Source organism: Phanerochaete carnosa (genome assembly GCF_000300595.1).
Source record: "Phanerochaete carnosa HHB-10118-sp unplaced genomic scaffold PHACAscaffold_3, whole genome shotgun sequence".
Taxonomy (NCBI): domain Eukaryota; kingdom Fungi; phylum Basidiomycota; class Agaricomycetes; order Polyporales; family Phanerochaetaceae; genus Phanerochaete; species Phanerochaete carnosa.
In genome coordinates, this window is record NW_006767630.1 from 2154239 (window position 1) to 2172431 (window position 18193).

The 18193-nt window shown below is 52.2% G+C and overlaps 5 protein-coding genes across 5 annotated transcripts; 3 read left to right on the top strand and 2 right to left on the bottom strand.

Annotated features, from left to right (window-relative positions):
* The first annotated feature begins 854 nt into the window (after positions 1–854).
* PHACADRAFT_252104 (uncharacterized protein) lies at positions 855–4250 on the top strand. The gene is made up of 15 exons (XM_007393359.1): positions 855–881; positions 945–1332; positions 1392–1556; positions 1615–2279; positions 2341–2383; positions 2448–2520; positions 2574–2623; positions 2681–2741; positions 2795–2847; positions 2901–2983; positions 3037–3278; positions 3336–3407; positions 3466–3530; positions 3588–3690; positions 3750–4250. Exons 4-15 carry the CDS (start codon positions 2237–2239, stop codon positions 3897–3899), a joined length of 1038 nt encoding a protein of 345 aa, XP_007393421.1. The 5' UTR covers positions 855–881; positions 945–1332; positions 1392–1556; positions 1615–2236; the 3' UTR covers positions 3900–4250.
* Positions 4251–5213: 963 nt separating this feature from the next.
* Positions 5214–7402, top strand: PHACADRAFT_116755 (uncharacterized protein). Its single transcript, XM_007393360.1, has 12 exons — positions 5214–5451; positions 5503–5545; positions 5604–5676; positions 5734–5783; positions 5832–5855; positions 5910–5999; positions 6052–6134; positions 6190–6400; positions 6452–6548; positions 6696–6757; positions 6811–6979; positions 7026–7402. The coding sequence occupies exons 1-12, from the start codon at positions 5409–5411 to the stop codon at positions 7143–7145; spliced, it is 1065 nt and encodes a 354-aa protein (XP_007393422.1). The 5' UTR covers positions 5214–5408; the 3' UTR covers positions 7146–7402.
* Positions 7403–9417: 2015 nt separating this feature from the next.
* PHACADRAFT_88790 (uncharacterized protein) lies at positions 9418–10719 on the top strand (the record flags this gene model as incomplete). Its single annotated transcript, XM_007393361.1, has 10 exons — positions 9418–9460; positions 9512–9554; positions 9612–9684; positions 9749–9798; positions 9847–9870; positions 9925–10014; positions 10067–10167; positions 10205–10415; positions 10467–10563; positions 10618–10719. The coding sequence occupies 10 exons, from the start codon at positions 9418–9420 to the stop codon at positions 10717–10719; spliced, it is 834 nt and encodes a 277-aa protein (XP_007393423.1).
* Positions 10720–11586: 867 nt separating this feature from the next.
* PHACADRAFT_182485 (uncharacterized protein) lies at positions 11587–14696 on the bottom strand. Its single transcript, XM_007393362.1, has 12 exons — positions 13984–14696; positions 13872–13934; positions 13744–13816; positions 13430–13694; positions 13349–13373; positions 13210–13298; positions 12948–13004; positions 12648–12898; positions 12392–12586; positions 12271–12335; positions 12189–12215; positions 11587–12126 (listed from the first exon to the last, which is right to left on the bottom strand). The coding sequence occupies exons 1-12, from the start codon at positions 14370–14372 to the stop codon at positions 11997–11999; spliced, it is 1629 nt and encodes a 542-aa protein (XP_007393424.1). The 5' UTR covers positions 14373–14696; the 3' UTR covers positions 11587–11996.
* A 396-nt stretch (positions 14697–15092) lies between these two features.
* Positions 15093–17762, bottom strand: PHACADRAFT_252123 (uncharacterized protein). Its single transcript, XM_007393363.1, has 13 exons — positions 17375–17762; positions 17263–17325; positions 17135–17207; positions 16818–17085; positions 16737–16761; positions 16596–16684; positions 16455–16538; positions 16336–16392; positions 16036–16286; positions 15792–15980; positions 15668–15735; positions 15587–15613; positions 15093–15526 (listed from the first exon to the last, which is right to left on the bottom strand). The coding sequence occupies exons 1-13, from the start codon at positions 17752–17754 to the stop codon at positions 15280–15282; spliced, it is 1821 nt and encodes a 606-aa protein (XP_007393425.1). The 5' UTR covers positions 17755–17762; the 3' UTR covers positions 15093–15279.
* Between the last annotated feature and the right edge of the window lie 431 nt (positions 17763–18193).

The window sequence follows — 18193 nt, forward strand, 5'->3', positions numbered from 1 at the left end:
TCAGCCTTTGGCATCAGACTGGTGCTGACAAGTTAACAGCCCTATAAACGAGCAAAAAAAAAGACGAGTTAACAGCACATTCATACTGTACTTTGTCTACAGACGCGATCCTTGGGACGTCCCACCCCATTGACAACAAATGGATCGATGACGGTATGTCTTTGACGCAGCCCGGGTGTCAAGTGCCTGCTGATGTACCGTGCGCATGGACGCTCAGACTTGCGGAAGATGCATATGGTGCAGCCGGCATGCAATGCGTGGTGGTTACTGCAAATCCATGGTGAGATTTGCGTCAAATCTTCCTCTTCGTCTTCTCACAGCGTTCCGCCGTACTAGTGAAACAGGGACCACCCCAAGGTTGCGAACGCCGTAGGCGTCGCGCCAACAGAACCTCCACATACGTCAAATAAGCTATATATATATCGCCTTTTAAGATTTTCTACAACGACAAGGCTTCTTTGAAGGACCATGTCTCGCATCCCTGAGGTCAATTGTGCACCAGGTCCTTGGGGAAACCTTGCTGTAAGCTGCTGCAAGGTGTAGCGAACCGAGTGGGCTCAGTCGCCCGCCTATGTAATGTTTGGGTACGCGCTCGGCTCAACGTTCTTTTTTTTTTTTCAAAGCATCTGCCACGCAGCTCAGCGCTCAATACCGGCCGCCCTACTCGGGAGCCAATCCAGCCTACCTACCACCCTCTCACCCTCGATACGCGCCCCACCAACTAGGGAGTAGACTGGTCACGACGAACAAATTTGGCGAGGGATCGCGTCTCTATTCCCATGTCTGCAAAGCATGATCACAACAGACTGTCACGACCAAACTCAAATCGGCCGGAAGATAGATGTGACATCCGATGTCGTCCATGTGCATGAAGCTTGAAGGCGAGTAGCACTCTTACGAAGTTGGCTAGAGCCGACACTATCTTCGCGCTAATGCCTCGGTAGGCTCCATACCAGCCGCCTTGCACGGAGCACTGGCCGGTGACCATTCCGGCGTACCAACCACCTCGGTATGCACCTGTGCCAGCCACCGGATAGACCGGTGACGAGTCTACACAGCCGGTCATAGCGACAAAGACGAGGACGACAAGGACGATACCGCGGAGCAACGGGTAGCCATTTCCGTTAACCTTTCACGTAAGCGATCACAACGTGGCAGCAGCCGGCGTGTTGATGTGCGTCCGGATTTGGCGCATACGAGGCACAGTGGCGGGAGGTTGACTTCCATCTGCGCTCCGAGCAGCGGCCAATCGTGGGGTCGAGCCGTACCACGTTGTCCAACGCTAGCTTCGCTTTTAGCTCAGATCAGAAACGCCAGTATATGTTGTGAAGGGTGCGTGTCTTTTGTGGTGGCCATTTCTCAGGCGATTGACGTGCGCCGTGTTGCTGCAGAAGACAAATGCGCGCACCCTCGTCTCCGTCGAGCAATTGCATCCACCTGTCGCGATTTCCCGCCTTATCTTATGCCCCCCGACGGAGTTGGAGATGCTCAGTTGTGCCTGGGCTCGCCTCCTCCATGTGATGCCTTTTCAGGTGCCCTCCGCTTGAATTCAGCACGTACGGTGCACCTCGTTTCACGTCTCGAAGAGCTCTACGCTGAAGAACGCTACGATAGTTTTAGGGCTAGATTGCGAGGCTTTGAAGAACCTAAGCCTGAATTCTGCTGTTCCGTGCCCTCTCTGAAGATGCGGCGAAGCTCGACCGTGTGCTCGCTCGGAGTCCCGTGGCGCTTCCCTTTCCAAGAGCAGGCTCGCGGAACATCCCGCTGTTCGGCTCCCCCGCTGATCATGCCCGCCTTTCCAGCCACCGCTTTCCGCATCCAGACTTTCCGTCTTCGTCGATATCCGGACAGCCATCATCGCTCTTCTCGCTCTTCCCGCACTTTTATATTGAAGAGCTCGCGAAGCCGCAGTGGTAATTGAGGCTGAAGTGTGACGGCGAAAAACAGAAGGCGGGATAAGGTTCGGGGTGCCGAAGTCCATGCATCACACAGCGGAATGAAGCAATACCCTATCGAAATGAACGACAGGCGCCCATTCTGCCCCCTTCGACTGTCCCGTTCCAGAACCGAGTGCAACAGCAAGCCCCTTCAGCAAAAGGTAGCTTGACGTCGCTGCATTTATAACCAACCGTTCTCAGAATAGGTCGCGCCACAGGTCGTCTGGGCCCCCCACTTGCGACTCCCGCTCTCAGCCTCTCCCTCGGCTTATTTATCCTGATCTCAGCCGTCGACGACCATGGTCAACTGGCAGTCTCCACAAGAGCTTGCGAACGATGCTAGTGAGTCTCTAGAGATGCATTCCTGGGACAGAGCCAAAACTAATGTTGACCTGCGATCTAGATGCGTTCGACAGGCTCATGCACACACTCCTTGGTCTCTATATGTAAGTATCGATATCCTTCAGAACCGTCTGAGGAGATTTTTATTGACTTGGATAATCCTTTCAGATGGGAATTCGTGACGTCGTTGAGCTTTGACTGGGATTTTGTCGTTGGTCGCAAGAAGTTTCGTTGGCCTATGGTGGGTACACCCCTCGACCGCCATGCTATCTGCGTTCCGACGCGTGCACCTAGGTCTTCTATTTCGCGAATCGGTACTTCCTACTATTCGCACTGATAGGAATGTACGTATGATATGTCTCCTTATTGTATGCTCGCGCTGATCCCCACACTATTTTCAGCGCCGTCGCGTTGAATGTGACGGAGCCGGTCAACTGCCAGGCGCTTTACACCTATAACCAGGTGCCTAACTTTCTTTGTGGTCGTACCTCGCAGTCCAACCTGAGTCTATGTAGGTTTTCGGCAACGCTGCCATTGGCTTGGCGAGCATCAACTTGTCGCTGCGCACGTGAGCGTCTTGCTATTATTATATTCACCCGACGTCTTATACTATCGTCTTAGGGTCGCTGTGTGGTCACAGTCGAGATACCTGATTGTTGGCCTTGTTCTGGTCATCATGGGCCACTGGTCACTCCTTTTACACGGTCGGTATCTCGTATATGCGTCCAGATCTACGGCTTATCTGTGTCTCGATCAGGCCTTCTCATTAAGGCAGAGTGGATCCCTGGGTCAGGTTGCGCCATCACTAACACGAACAACACCTTGCTTGCGGCGACGTTCATTTACTCCATGTGCTTCGACTTCATCGTCCTCGTCTTGACGGCCTGGAAGTTGGCTTGGCCGACGAAGCGATCGGAGCGGACGAAGCTTGTCAGTCTTATCTTCGGAGATGGTTTGATTTTCTTCTTCATCGCGTTCATAGCCAACTTAATCGCTACCGTGAGTCGATTTCACATTATGCCTCCCACGAAGTGATGGAAGCTGACGGTATATCAGATCTTCATGTTGCTTAACCTGAATGCGGTAATGTCGATTATCGCCAACGTCCCCGCTGCCATTGCGTCGACGGTGAGCTTCTCCACCTGTCACGGCCAGGGCACACCGTACTCACGTATACATGTGCCAGATTGTTGCCTGCCGGGCTGTTCGCCGATTAACCAACTACACCTCGCAAGGAGCCGAGGTATTCAAGTGAGCTTGCCCCATGTGTGGAACATCGCTCTCAGCGACTGATCGGACTCTCTTCAGCTCCTCCTCAGCATCGACCCTGGCGTTCAGTCCCGCCCGTAACGGCCGTAATGGGCCTAATTTCTCTGTTGGTGAGAAGAAAATGAGCGGCGTCCATGTCCAGGTCCGTCCGTGACGCTGTATGAACCTTACTTGATGTTGAAGAACTTTTGCCCGCGCCAGATGGAGACATTCGCTTCTGTCGCCGAGGATGACGCGACAGCCAAAGCATCCTCTCCTGCCACCCCGCACAGTACTTTGCACGATGGCGCCGAGGAGAGCAACCCCGACCTCTTCAAGCGATCGAATGCCGAGTACTACACTGCAGCGTAAGGTTGGCGTGGATTCCCCGCCTCAACCTGACCACTTCTTCCTGCCTTTTCCCTAATGCCACTTCGGTATCGCTGTCACTCGCTTTCATTCTCGCTGTCGCCTTCACATTCCCTCCCGCTCCTGCCCGTCAGAGCGACCTGCCCCCTTCGCTTCTGTCCGAACATCTCACCGAACACCTGCCCTGGGCGCTTCCCCCAGCGCAGCGTCTCTCCTTCCATTCGTTGTCACAATCATTTTGGTGTCCTACAGTCATTCCAAAGAACTCTTGGGGTTTCGTTCTTGAAGTTGCTGTATCGTCTCGTTATCGATTAGCTCGTTCGTTCGCAATGTCAATGTACTCTATTCGGTTGGAGCTTGGGTCAAAGTTATACTACGTGTGAAACGGAAGGGCGGGCTTCGAGCCTTCGATGATATATTGGCGCGTACGAAGAGGATGACGAGGGTATTGTGGGAACATGCCGTCGCGTGCCAGACCTAACGACGAAGAATGACCTGCATGTAAGCACACGACGCGCTCGTCATCGTTGCCCCTGGCGAGCTAGCCCGCACGGCATCCACTGCTCGCAGAAGGCTCTCAAGGTTATGTCCGTGCGATCGCTGAGCTCTTCCGCCGCAGAAGAGTTCGCAAGTCGCTGTTTCAGAATTTGCTACAGCCGCCCTTATGGCACGCTGGCAGCTTGTAACCATGACGGGGATAATGAGATTATAGAGTGCGTGCGACACTCAACGAGGAAACCATCGAGATGCAGCATGAAGTTGACCGCCGCTGGCCGGTGGGAAGAGTTGTGTAATGTGCAATTACACCTGGGACATGGTGTGGCGATATTTACAACGCACGGCTCGGAAGCACTTCGGAGGCAGACATGGACATTAGAGGGCGTGAGATCCCATCAAGCCGATCACTTTGGGGGGGCCAGACTCCGCGTACCACGTTCAAACATTCATTAACCATCACTGCTTTCGAGAGAGCTTTACGCTTGCTAATACTTTGCTATGGCCATCCAGACTATACGTTAGCGAGTATGTACTCTGCCAGCGCGTCTCGTGCCTAGAGTTCGTGCTGCTTAGCAGCGTGCGGTCGGACCACCGTTGGTTTTCTAGTTGCCAGCTGATGCTTCAAACGGCGACTCTGATCAGAATAGCGGAGCAATAGGGCTGTGAGAGCATGAGATCTCCAGCCTCGGTCACTTCGTCGGCCTTGACCCTTTGCCAGCTGCCAGGCTGATCAGATACCCGTCTCGAGGGTCTTCTGGTCTCCAACGAAGCTCGAAATCTTTCTGTGAGCCCTGGTCGCGCTTCCCGTATTGCGGGCAACTTACCATTCGCTATTCGCTATTCTCCATTTGCCATCAGCTCAGTTTCAGGCTGCGTGCTTTTGGTATAATTATCCTGGCCCGATCGTGCAGGTGAAGCAGCTCCCTAGTACCCACTGCCCAAGCCCTACCTCGCGACAGACCTGCACTTCTTGGGCTTCTTTCCAACTTCTTTCTGCGCGTCGTTTGGAGAGCCATGCCGGCTTGGAACTCGCTCGCAGAGCTCGCGCTCGAAGCATGTGAGGTTTCTCATGCGACACTACGATGACGCTAGTGCTGATTGAGCGCAGCTGCCTTCGCAAGACTCATGCACGCCCTCGCCGGCCTGTACTTGTGAGTCTCTCGCGTTGATTCGCCATGACTGGACGCTACATTAACGACCGCCGCGCAGTTGGGAGGTGGCGACATCACTTGGATTTGATTGGCAATTCATTACAGGGGAGAAGGAATTTCACTGGCCCTTAGTACGTCGATTGTCAGATGCACAGTGAATCAGAGCTGACCCCCGATATATTGCCCAGATCTTCTACTTTTTGGGTCGGTACCTTCTCGTGTTCGCCATGATCGGAATGTAAGTGTAGACAAATACACACAACGGTCCTCGCTAAGTAGTGTGTAGCCTTACAGCACTCGATGTCACGACGTGAGTACCTCCCATAAGCCTTTTCACAAGCACGGGGTCTCATCAGCCGGGAAGTGAGGTCAATTGCCAGGCGCTATATACCTTCAACCAACTCGTCGGACAGGCGACCATCGGCCTTGCGAGTATCAACCTTGCTATACGGACGTATGTCTCCTAGGATGTCGCTACTAATACACGATGCTAATGGCGCGCTCAGAATGGTACTGTGGTCGCAGAACCTGTACATCGTCGTTCCGCTCGTCTTGGTCATCCTCGGCCATTGGTCGCTCATTCTCCAAGGCAAGCCAGCTTCTACATGTTGAGCTGAAGTCATTGCTGATCCAGTGCTCTGCAGGTGTGCTGCTGAAGGCAGAATGGGTACCAGACCAGGGCTGTGTGATCACACACACGAATAACACCGTGCTCGCGGCGACATTCATTTACAGCATGTGCTTCGACCTTATCGTGCTCGTTCTCACAGCCGCCAAGCTTGCGTTCCCCCGAGGTCAGCGCTCGCAGCTGATGAGAATGCTGTTTAGGGACGGGTTGATCTATTTCGTCATTGCGTACGTGAGATTGCACTGTTCAGCTGACATACCGTTCTGAGGCGTTTATAGCTTCCTTTCGAATTTGCTGGCGACTACGTTCATCCTGCTTAATTTGAGTGCAGTCATGAGCGTCATATTTAATGTTCCTTCTGCGATCGCGTCAACGGTGAGTGTGCCTGCCATCAGTATACATCAGGGGAAAAAAAAACCCATGCTACCCGTGGCTGCCTAGGCTAGGTAGCGCTCCGAAGCATTGGGTAGAATGGTGGTTTTTCCTGTTTTGCCATCACTTGCGCTCACACATCCACTTTAGATTGCAGCATGCCGGGCAGTTCGACGCCTGAACGGATGGTCAAGCTCAGGGCCCGAAGTATTGTACGTCTGCCTCTGCCTCTCGACCAACCTGCAGCACTAACAGTCGGCATCAGCTCGAATCACATTGGCAACCAGATTCACTCCGCGCCGGTGGCCGTCAGCCGCCCGTTTGGAATGGCGTGTACGTCAGAGAGCATCCGTTACCCGCACAGCCGCAAGGCGTCGGGCGGTGTGCACATCCAGGTGGGATCTCATTTCCATCTTCAAGCTTGGCGCCGCATCGTGTGCTGGGACCCCTTGCGCGACTTGTGCCACTGACGCTGACGAGCAGATGGAGTCGTTCGCTATCACGGACTTGGAGACCACGCGCACTAATCCGAGCCCCCCGACGTTTGAAACGATCGAGAACCCGGAGATCAGCGGTGATTACAAGCGGCCACCGTTTTAAGCGAGAGGTTCCTTCTTTTGTAGAGGCTGCGATTTGGACGTGCTCGTAAGCTGTGCATTTTGGTTGTAGGAAACCTGCCCTTTAAAATCATCAATAATCTAGATACACTCGCTCTATTTGTGACGTTACTGTAACTAGATATCCTATTGTAATCAAGAAGACACACATACTATCGAGCCACCTATGAAGAGAGGAATAAGCGAAAACCTCGAAGATTCGCTTACTACTGTATGGTGGCAACATCACGCGTCACACACCACTAGACCCGTTTCTTATCTCTACTTATCTGGCTCAATGTCACGCGTCACATTCAGTTGGTTCTGCCCGAATATCTTACCTCCTTTCACTACTCGTCGCAACCATTTTGGTGTCCTACAATCATTCCAAAGAACTCTTGGGTTTCGTTCTTAAAGTTGCTGCGTTGTCCCATTATCGAGTAGCTCGTTCGTTCGCAATAATGTCAATGTACTCTATTCAGCTGGAGCTTGGGTCAAAGCCATACTACGTGTGAAACGAAAGGGTGAGCTTCGAGCCTTCGGATGATATGTAAGTGTGTACGAAGAGAATGACGAGGATATTGTGGGACGTGCCGTCGCGTGTGACGACGAAGAATAATTTGCGCGTAAGCATATGACATGCTCGTCATCGTTGCTCCTGGCGAGCAAGCCCGCACGGCGTCCACTGCTCGCAGAAAGCTCTGAAGGCTATGCCCGCGGCCGTGCGATTACTGTAGCGATACGACCAACAGTTCAGGCCCTGTGACCCGTGACACTTGAAACCTGGTCATTTCAGAGTTCAGAGACCTTTCGTGACCGTGACCTTGATTCGGTGACCCAACCGCGACTAAGGCGGACGCAGGCCGCGTTGGGCAAGGCCGCCGTCAGGAGCACATGTGTATTAGGCCGAACTCTTGGGCTTAAGAAGGGTTCTTGCACCTTCGCCCGCATGAGGACGAAGCGGTATATCCGGATATCTGTGAGTGCCGGAACCACTGCCCCGATGCGAGCATTACCCCATGTATATTTCCAAGGAGCACATTCTAACAGTGTACCTCTCTCTGGATATCCTTGTGCAGTGAATGACACATTGGTTGTCCTTGCCAAGGCCGTCCTAGGTGTTGACTGGCATGATAACACGGGCCGTGCACACGAAACTGACGAGGGGGAGGATATTTCTTGCAATATATGTAGTTCTAGTTGAGTAGTTCATGGGCTAATTGTGTGCTCCGAAGACAACATTAAGCTTGTGCGACGATCAAAATTCGGGAAAAAAAAATGCCGAATATATTGAAAAGCGCCCGAGTCACGCTAATTCGCAGCCGGTTCATCGGCTTATCGTGACTGTGACCACCAGTTCAACCTCGGCCTGTTCAGAGGCCCCGTGACCGTGACCTGAACTTTTGGTCATATCGCCACAGTACTTGATTCTTCCGCAGTAGAAGAGTTCGCAAGTCGCAAGTCTCAGATTTCACCACAGCCGTCCTTAGGACACAGCTTGTAACCATGGCCGGAATAATGAGACTGCAGAGCTCGGAGTACAGCACGCAACCTATGAAACCATCGATGAAGTGGTCCGCGGGAAGAGTTAATGCGCAATTACACCTGGGACACGACGTGGTGAAATTTGGAACGCACGAGGCAGACGCGGACATCAGAGGGCGTGAGAGCATCAGGCCGATCACTTCGAGAGGTCAGACGCGCACCTTCATCACAGGCGTTCCACGTTCATTGTCGCTCTCGAGGGAGATTTGTTGCCGATACTTTGCCATGGTCATCTAGACTATAACTTAGCGGGCATGTACTCTACCGGTGTGTCCCGTAGCCTAGGGTTCGTGCTGCGTAGCGACGTGCGACCATCACCATTCGCCTTCTAGCTGCCAGCTGGTGCTCAGACAATGACTCTGATCAGAGTACTAGCGGAGCGACGGGGCTGTGGGGGCACGGGATCTCCAGCCTCCGTCGCTCCGTCGGCTTTGACCCTTTGCCAGCTGGCATAGGCGGACCAGATGCTTATCTCGAGGCTCTTCTGGTCTCCAACGAAGCTCGATTATTTTCTGTGAGCCCTGTTCGCGCTTTCAATGTTGCGGGCAGCTGGCCATTCGCTATTCGCCATCAGCTCGGTTTCAGACTGCGTGCTTTTGGTATAATTAGCCTGGCTCGGCTGTGCAGTGAAGCAGTTCCCTGGTGGCCAAGCACTGCCCAAGCCCCGCCTCGCGAGCACTTAAGTTCCTGGGCTTCTGGCCAACTTCTTTCCGCACGTCGTCTGAAGAGCCATGCCAGACTGGAACTCGCCCGCTGAGCTCGCGCTCGAAGCATGTGAGATTTCCCATGCAACTCTACGATGAGGCCAGTACTGATTGAGCGCAGCTGCCTTCGCAAAACTCATGCACGCCCTCGCCGGCCTGTACTTGTGAGTCTCGGCATTAATTCGTCAGAACTTGGCGCTACATTGACGATCGCTGTGCAGCTGGGAGGTTGCGACATCGTTCAGCTTTGATTGGCAATTCATTACAGGGAAGAAGAAATTTCATTGGCCCTTAGTACGTCGATTGTCAGAGTCGGCGATGCACGGTGAATCAGAGCTGACCCCGATACATTGTCTAGATCTTCTACTTTTTGGGTCGGTACCTTCTCGTGTTCGCCATGATCGGAATGTGAGTGTATAAGAGTACACTCAAGGGTCCTCGCTGAACCGCGTATAGTCTTACAGCACTTGATGTCACAATGTGAGTACCTCCAATCAGCCTTTTCAAAAACACGGGGTCTCATCAGCCGGGAAGTGAGGTCAATTGCCAGGCGCTATATACCTTCAACCAACTCGTCGGACAAGCGACCATCGGCCTTGCGAGTATCAACCTTGCTATACGGACGTATGTCTCCTAGGATATCGCTACTAATACACGATGCTAACAGTGCGCTCAGAATGATACTGTGGGCACAGAACCTGTACATCGTCGTTCCGCTCGTCTTGGTCATCCTTGGCCATTGGTCGCTCATTCTCCAAGGCAAGCCAGCCCCCACATGTTGAGCTGAAGTCATTGCTGATCCAGTGCTCTGCAGGTGTGCTGCTGAAGGCAGAATGGGTACCAGGCCAGGGCTGTGTGATTACAAAGACGAATAACACCATACTCGCGGCGACATTCATCTACACTATGTGCTTCGACCTTATCGTGCTCGTTCTCACCGCCGCCAAGCTTGCGTTCCCCCGTGACCAGCGCTCGCAGCTGATGAATATGCTATTCAGGGACGGACTTATCTATTTCGTCATTGCGTACGTGGAATTGCACTATTCAGCTAGCATACCGTCCTGAATCGCTCGCAGTTTCCTTTCGAACTTACTGGCGACGACGTTCATGGAACTTAACCTGAGTGCGGTCATGAGCATCATATTCAATGTTCCTTCTGCGATCGCGTCAACGGTCAGTGCACCTGCCATGAGCATACGACCACTTGCGCTTACACATCAACCTTAGATTGTAGCATGCCGAGCAGTTCGGCGCTTGAGCGGATGGTCGAGCCCAGGGCCCGAAATATTGTACGTTTGCCTCTGGCTCTCTCCCCTTCGACAGCGCTAACGGTCGCCACCAGCGCAGATCGCATTGGCAACCAGGTCCACTCCGCGCCGATGGTTTTCAGCCGCCCGTCCGGGACGACGCGCTCGTCAGAGAACGCAGTAGTCATCCGGTACCCGCATAACCGCAAGGCATCGGACGGTGTGCGCGTCCAGGTGAACTCTCATGTCCAACTTCAAGCTTCAAGCCCGGCGCTGCACCATCTGCCGGGACCTCTCGCGCGACCTGTGCCGCTAACGCTGACGGAGTCGTTCGCTATCACGGACTTGGAGGGCGCACTCATTAATCCGTGGCCCTCGAGGGCGTTCGAAATGATCGAGGACCCGGAAATCAGCAGTGATTTCAAGCGGCCGCCGTATTGAGCGTGAGCTTCCTTCTTTTCTACTAGTAGAGGGTGAGGTTGCGGTTTGGACCCGCCTGTACGCTGTGCGTATCGGTGGCAGGAAACTTGTCCTTTGAAAGCTGTCAGTAGTCTCGATACACTCGCTTTATTTATGATATTCGTTACTACACTTACAGTAACTAGGTGCTCTATTGTATCAAAAAGACATACATACTAACGAGCCATCCATGAAGAGAGGAATAAGCTGCAGCGTCAAGGGCTCAATGATCGATCTCCGCCGTACGAAGTCCTAGGACAACTTATTCAACGATTGTCAGTTATTCTTTATGAAAATGTCTGGATACACAATTGTCAGTGTTTTCTCGAGGCAAGGAGTTATAGACTCACCAACACAGGCGGAATCGCGCGCGGACCGTCATCCAGCGCGTACTAATTGGCAATTGTGGCTGGCAGACACGTAGCATTTTGAACACAACTCGTCACTCGATAACCGTGAGGTTGGTCTCAACCTGACAAAGCTCAGACAGCCTTATGTTTCGTTGTGGCCTACAAGAGTACATGCCAGATACGATAAGTCTAATATTCAGAGCCGCAATTTGGCGGGCTCGACATACAAGCCGGGTCGGAAGCCCTTCCAAGCCAGCACCCGGGCCAGACTAGAGGTTACATGAATTGTGAGCATTAGAGTCCAGCGAAGATCTGATGTAAAAATCGGCAGCGTATGGGCCACCAGACAACACCACTACGGACCAGGTAACCTCAACGGTGTCACCATGTTTACCAAAGACTCTTCTCTAACTTCATGTTTGCGCTTTTGGAGTCGCAAGCGCGAATTGCCACTTACGGCAAGGTCTTTATTTGACCGCCTCTCCCAGAATGAGCGTAACGTTTTGGCAGGCAACACCCATAGTGGCGACGGGCTGATGATCGTGCCTTCCTACTCCATGTAGAGTAGTAGAATGACCACGATCCCCATAAAGCCAATGACGACGCCCATAACCACCTTTGTCGCGAAGCTGCCATTTTCAAAGAAGATGAACATTAAAGCCACTATAAATGCGACCGCACTGTGAGGGGACTAGTTAGTACGCGGCTTTACGAGATGAAGTATCATGATAGAACTACTGACCTCCAAAGAAAGAGAGCAGTCGGAAGGCTGTATATGACGTATGTCAGCGGGAATATGGCCTCGGATCATAAATTGCACATACCTAAATGCAACGGCCACGCCCTCAAGACCAATTAGACGGCTTTCGCCCGCAATGGTGAATTGCAGCTGGAAACAATATCAGACGAGGCCGCATTGCAAAGCGAGCTGCAATGGAGCCTCACCATATCCCGCGGTTGCGGTTGTCTGTTAACAAAAAGCAGATGGCGCCTGCTAAGGATTTGCGCAACGATGAAGATGCCCAGACTAAAGATTGACGAGATGTAGCTCGAAATCTGAGCGGCGCTTTTGTTGGGACTCGTGGTGTCGATGCTATTGATTGCCAAAAAGCCGACGTTTGCCGAGAGCAACACAGTAGCCTGTATAACGTATTGTCACGGTGATTTAGTCCATGCAAAGCGAGCCATCTAATGAACTCACGGGAATGATCGAGCCTTCCCAGTCCCTTTTGAGCGCCTCAACGAACTGAGACCAATAGAGATTGTAGAACGAGCTGTCAACAGATATACCCTCAAGCTTTTCGAGGTACATAGACGGCATGTAGAATAGGAGAGGCAAGATAAAATTGAAAATGATGGATCGAGGGCCTCTGATATCGGCCTTGTAGGCACTGTCCTTGCGATCCAGCCGGGCACCAGCTTCGCCATGGAAGTGTAGGAAACGCTCCTTATCTGTAGCGCATGTTGAATATAGTACCCAGATAACAGATACGCTACGTACATATTGAATATAGCAGCCTAGCTGCTGCCGCCGTGTTAACGGGGTTGATTTCATCCTCTAGAGCAAGATGAAGACAAGATTAACACGTGATCGCTCTTCTAATGATAAAAAAATATATGCCTCTCATGCCCTCCATGCATTTGCTCAGCTTCTCGATAGTGTCAGGGTCATAGGCAAACATTGATGTTTGCAACGTGACGTGATCTGGGGCAAATATGTAAGCTAATAACGCATGGGGAAATGGGATTAGACGTGGGCGCACCACACAGGCCATATGCAAATGCATCTTTGAGCTCACGTATCGCAACTCCTAGCAAGCCACGATGGTTCGGGAACATCTCTACGTGTTGCCTTCCTCACCATTAGTGTCCGCCAAGTGACACAAACAATATGTGACGCACCAAAACTGCTCTCGTACGGCCTTCTCTACATCAAGCCATGTCATGAGGCAGTTTCCAGGCTTCGCACGGAGAGCGTCTTACCAAGATGCATCTCAGACACAACCGCCCGCTCGCCATTCGTGACGTACGACACCTCGACTTCTTTGAACCAAAAGATACGTTGGTGCGACATACTCGCCACATAATACCCGATGGCTTCCTCCTCCCCATGGTGGGTTTTCATCAAGGTTATCTCTGCATCATCCGGAGCATCCATACTTGCCAGTTGAGACAACAGGTCATCACCAGCTCGTTCAATTTGCCGGCGATTCTGATCGTTTTCAATGTCGATCATCGTCAACAGACGCTACGCAAGATGTGAGCTGGTAATCTTTCAAACGATCAGGATGTCGTACTCGAGATTTATAGTAGAAGTATAATTTTCCCTCTGGGCATTCGTGGGCCTTCCAGCCGAGTGGGATACCTGGCCTAAAGTCCAGTCAATCAGTCTGGTACCATCGGCGCCGTAAAGCCATAAGCCTACCGCTTGAACTCCCATACGCCAGGCTGAAGTGTAAGGATTTTTGATCTCGATGAGTCCGGAGGACTGATGTTCTATCGGTAGAAGTATACGTGGGACGAGCATTACCACGTACTAGAAGACATCTCGGAGGTATTTCATGCAATTTACGTCGAAGGGAGCGATGCATATGATTGGCAAAGCCGGCTCAGCGTTGCCGCCGTCTGTATCTCGTCTCGTAGCTTGAGGGGTATTGGAACCAGCAGTGGGAATATTGCAGCTATCCACCATTGACGCAAGGCCCCCATTGTAAGGTACACTAGCATTGTCACCTGGCAGGCTCGGCACGGGGATCGGGGCCTCATCAAGGCCTGATGAGCGTCCGAAGGGCAATGAAGAAGAAGAGCCAAGGACAGCGTGATCAGAGATAGGACTCTCTGCCACGGGTCCCAAGTCGTATCCTGGACTAGGAACTCTTGGTATCTTGCCTCCAGAGCCTCCAGCAGGCAGAGGGACAGTCGACATTGTGTGGCTGGAGTCTAGTCAGTATTCTCTGTGAGTGGAGGAGCGAAGGCTACCATCTTGCGCAGAACTGTCGTTTTTAAGTCCTGTGCTCCATACATAGCCCAATCGACATGAGGCGGATCCTAGCGCTGACATCTCGCATGTGGGCGCGCGCATCATTCATAGAATTTTCCTGTGGACTTTTAGGCCGCATGTAGAGCGTGTACAACGCACATCAAAGAAGGAAGAGTTTGAGTACATCTGGCTGCAAGTCTAGGACATGATGTGGCTATTGAAGCGCACGCCCGATAGAGTCCAGACGCAGACAGCCTAGACTTGAACCAGTCAGTATGACGAGTCTCGATTATACTACTCGGTGAGATATACTTATGAGAAGGCAGGTATAGTTTTGATCTCATCGGCGGAGTCTGGAGTGGTTGTCAAGATTGAGCACTATTGAGTGGCTAGTATGACTGGAAGCACGCCTTCCGCTTCGTGCCCGGGGGGGGAGGAGGCGGCGGCGGTGGCGGCGGCGGCGTATGAAAGGCCACAGAGGCCAATCACGGGAGACGCGCACTGGCACCTCCATCATAGGTGTTCCACGTTCACTGTAGTGGAGCTTGTTGCTAGTGGTCACCCGGACTAAGTCTCGACCTCCAGCGAAGCCCGATATTTTTCTGTGAGCCCTGGTCGCGCTCCACATATTGCAGGCAACTGACCATTCGCCATTCGCCATCAGCTCGGTCTCAGACTGTGTACTTGGGTATAATTACCCTGGCATAGCTGTACAGGTGAAGTGACTCCCTGGTACACGAGCACTGCGCCTGAGCGTATGGGCCACAAGACAGCACTACTACGGACCAGATAAGCTCGATAGTGCTACCGTGCTTGCCAAAGACTCGTTTCTAACATTTTGGCGCCTTCTGAGTCACAAGCGCGGACAGCTGGGGTCTTTGTTTGACCACCTCTTGTATAGTGAGCACAGCGTTTCGGCGAGCAGCGCCCAAACATGGGAAAATGGCGACCGCTCGGCGATCGTGCCTTCGCCTTCCAGGTAGAGTAGTAGAATGACCACGACCCCCATAAAGCCAACGACAGCGCCCATGGCCACCTTTGTCGCGACGCTGCTGTTTTCAAAGAAGACGAACATCAACGCCACCAGGAATGTGACCATACTGTGATGGATTAGTTAGTGTGCGGTAGTACAGCGTCAAATATCGTGACGGGCTACTAACCTCCAAAGAAAGAGAGCAGTCGGAAGACTGTACTCACCTATGTCAGCGAGAATCTGGCTTCTGGATAGATATTGAACACACCTAAATGCAATGGCCACACCCTCAATACCCATTATGCGATTCTCGCGCTTGAGGATGTATAGAAAAAACTGGAAACGATATCAGACGGGACCGCACTGCAAAGCGAGTTGCAATGGTGCCTCACGGCATCGTGCGCCTGTCCATTGTTGTGATGCCAACGGTGCCTGCTAAGAATTTGCACAACGACGTAGATGAACAAACTAAAGATCGACGAGATGTAGCTCGAAATCTGAGCAGCGCTTTTGTTGGGACTCGTGGTGTCGATGCTATTGATTGCTAAGAAACCGACATTTGCTGAGAGCAAGACGGTGGCCTGTATAGCGTAATGTGATCGATGTTGTGCAAAGCGAGTTATATGATAGACTCACTGGAGTAATCGAGCTCTCCCAGTCCCTTTTAAGCCTGTTGATGAGCTGGAGCAAGAGTAAACGATGGACCGAGTTGTCGACACATATACGCTCAAGATCCTTGAGGTACACGGGCGGTATGAAGAACAGGAAAGGCGTGACTAAATAAAAAAAGTGGGACCGAGGGCCCTTGATACCGGCCACGAAAGCATTGTCCTCGCGATCCAGCCGGGCACCAGCTTCACCATGGAAGTGTATAAAGCGCTCCTTATCTGTAGCACATGTTGAGTAGAGTACCCAGACAACGGATGTACTGCGTACATATTGTGTTTAGTAGCCTTGCTGCTGCTGCCGTGTTGGCGGGGTTTATTTCGTCCTCTACAGCAAGATGAAGATATATTAACACTTGATCGTTCTGATTAAAGAAGAAAAACCCATGCCTATCATGCCCTCCATGCATCGAGTTAGCTTCTCGATAGTGTCAGGGTCAAAAGCAAACATGGATGTATGCGACGTGACGTAGTCTGGAGCAGTCATGTAAGCTAATAACTCATGGGGAAGGGGCGCAGGCGTGAACATACCGCACAGGCCATATGTAAACGTATCCTTGAGCTCACGTATCGCAACTCCCGGCAAGCCGCGGTGGTTCGGGAACATCTCTACGTGTTGCCTGCCGTGTCATTAGTGTCCGCCAAGTGGCATGAACGATATGTGAAACACACCAAAACTGCTCTCGTATGGCCTTCTCTACAACAAGCCATGTCATGAGGCAGTTCCCGGGTTCCGCACGGAGAGCGACTTACCAAGATGCATCTCAGACACAACCGCCCGCTCGCCGTTCGTGACGAGAGACACGTCGACTGCCTTGAACCAAAAGATACGTTGGTGCGACATACTCGCCACATAATACCCGATGACGTCCTCCCCCTCCTCATTGCTAGTTTTCATCAAGGTCATCTCTGCATCATCCGGAGCATCCATACTTGCCAACTGAGACAGCAGGTCGTCACTAGCTCGCTCAATCTGCCGGCAATTCTGATCGTCTTGTATGTCCGTCATCGTCAACAGACGCTACGCAAGATGTGAGCTGGTAGTCTTTCAAACGATCAGAATGCTGTACTCGAGATTTATGGTGGAAATATAGTTTTCCTTCTGGGCATTCATGGGCCTTCCAGCCGAGTGGGATACCCGGCCTGATGCCCACGCAGTCAGTCTGATACTATCGGCGTTGTAAAGCCATAACCTTACCGCTTGAACTCCCATACGCCACGTCGAATGATCAGGACTTTAGATCTCGATGCGTCTAGAGGGCTGATATTCTGTCAGTGGAAGGATGTAGGGGACGAGCATTACCACGTACTAGAAGACATCTCTGTGGTATTTCACGCCATTCACGTCGAGGGGGGGGACGCATATGATTGGCAAAGCCGGCTCAGCGTTGCCGTCGTCTGTATCTCGTCTCGTAGCTTGAGGAGCATTGGGACCAGCAGTAGGAATATTGCAGCTGTCCACCATTGACGCAAGACCCCCGTTGTCAGGTATATTGTCGCTTGACAGGCTTGGCACGGAGATTGGGGCCTCACCAAGGCCTGATGAGCGTTCGAAGGGAAACAAAGAAGAAGAGCCGAAGACAGCGTGATCAGAGACGGGATACTCGGCCACAGGTCCCAGGTCGTATCTTGTACTGGAAACCCTTGGTATCCTGCCTCCAAAGCCTCCGACAGGAGGGACAGTCGACATTGTGTGGCTGGAGTCTAGTCAGCACTTCTCTGTGAGGGGAGGAGCGAAGGCTACCACCTTGCGCAAGACTGTCGTCTTTAAGTCCCATGCTCCATACACAGCCTAATCGACACGAGGCAGACCCTAGTTCTGACGTCTCGCATGTAGAATTGAATCGATGCACCGCCTGGCGCGCGCATCGCCCATAGAACCTTCCTGTGAACCTTTAGGCCGCGTGTATCGCGGCAATGAGGAAAGGAAGAGTTTGAGTACACCTCAGGCTGGCTGCAAGTGAAGGACATGATGTGGCTATTGAAGCGCATGAGGTAGAGTCCAGACGTGGACAGTCTAGACTCAAAATAGTCAGTATGACGAGTCCCGATTATGCTACTCGGTGAGGTGTACTTATGAGACGGGAGGCAATATTGTTTGGATATCATCGGCGAAGTCCAGAGCGGCT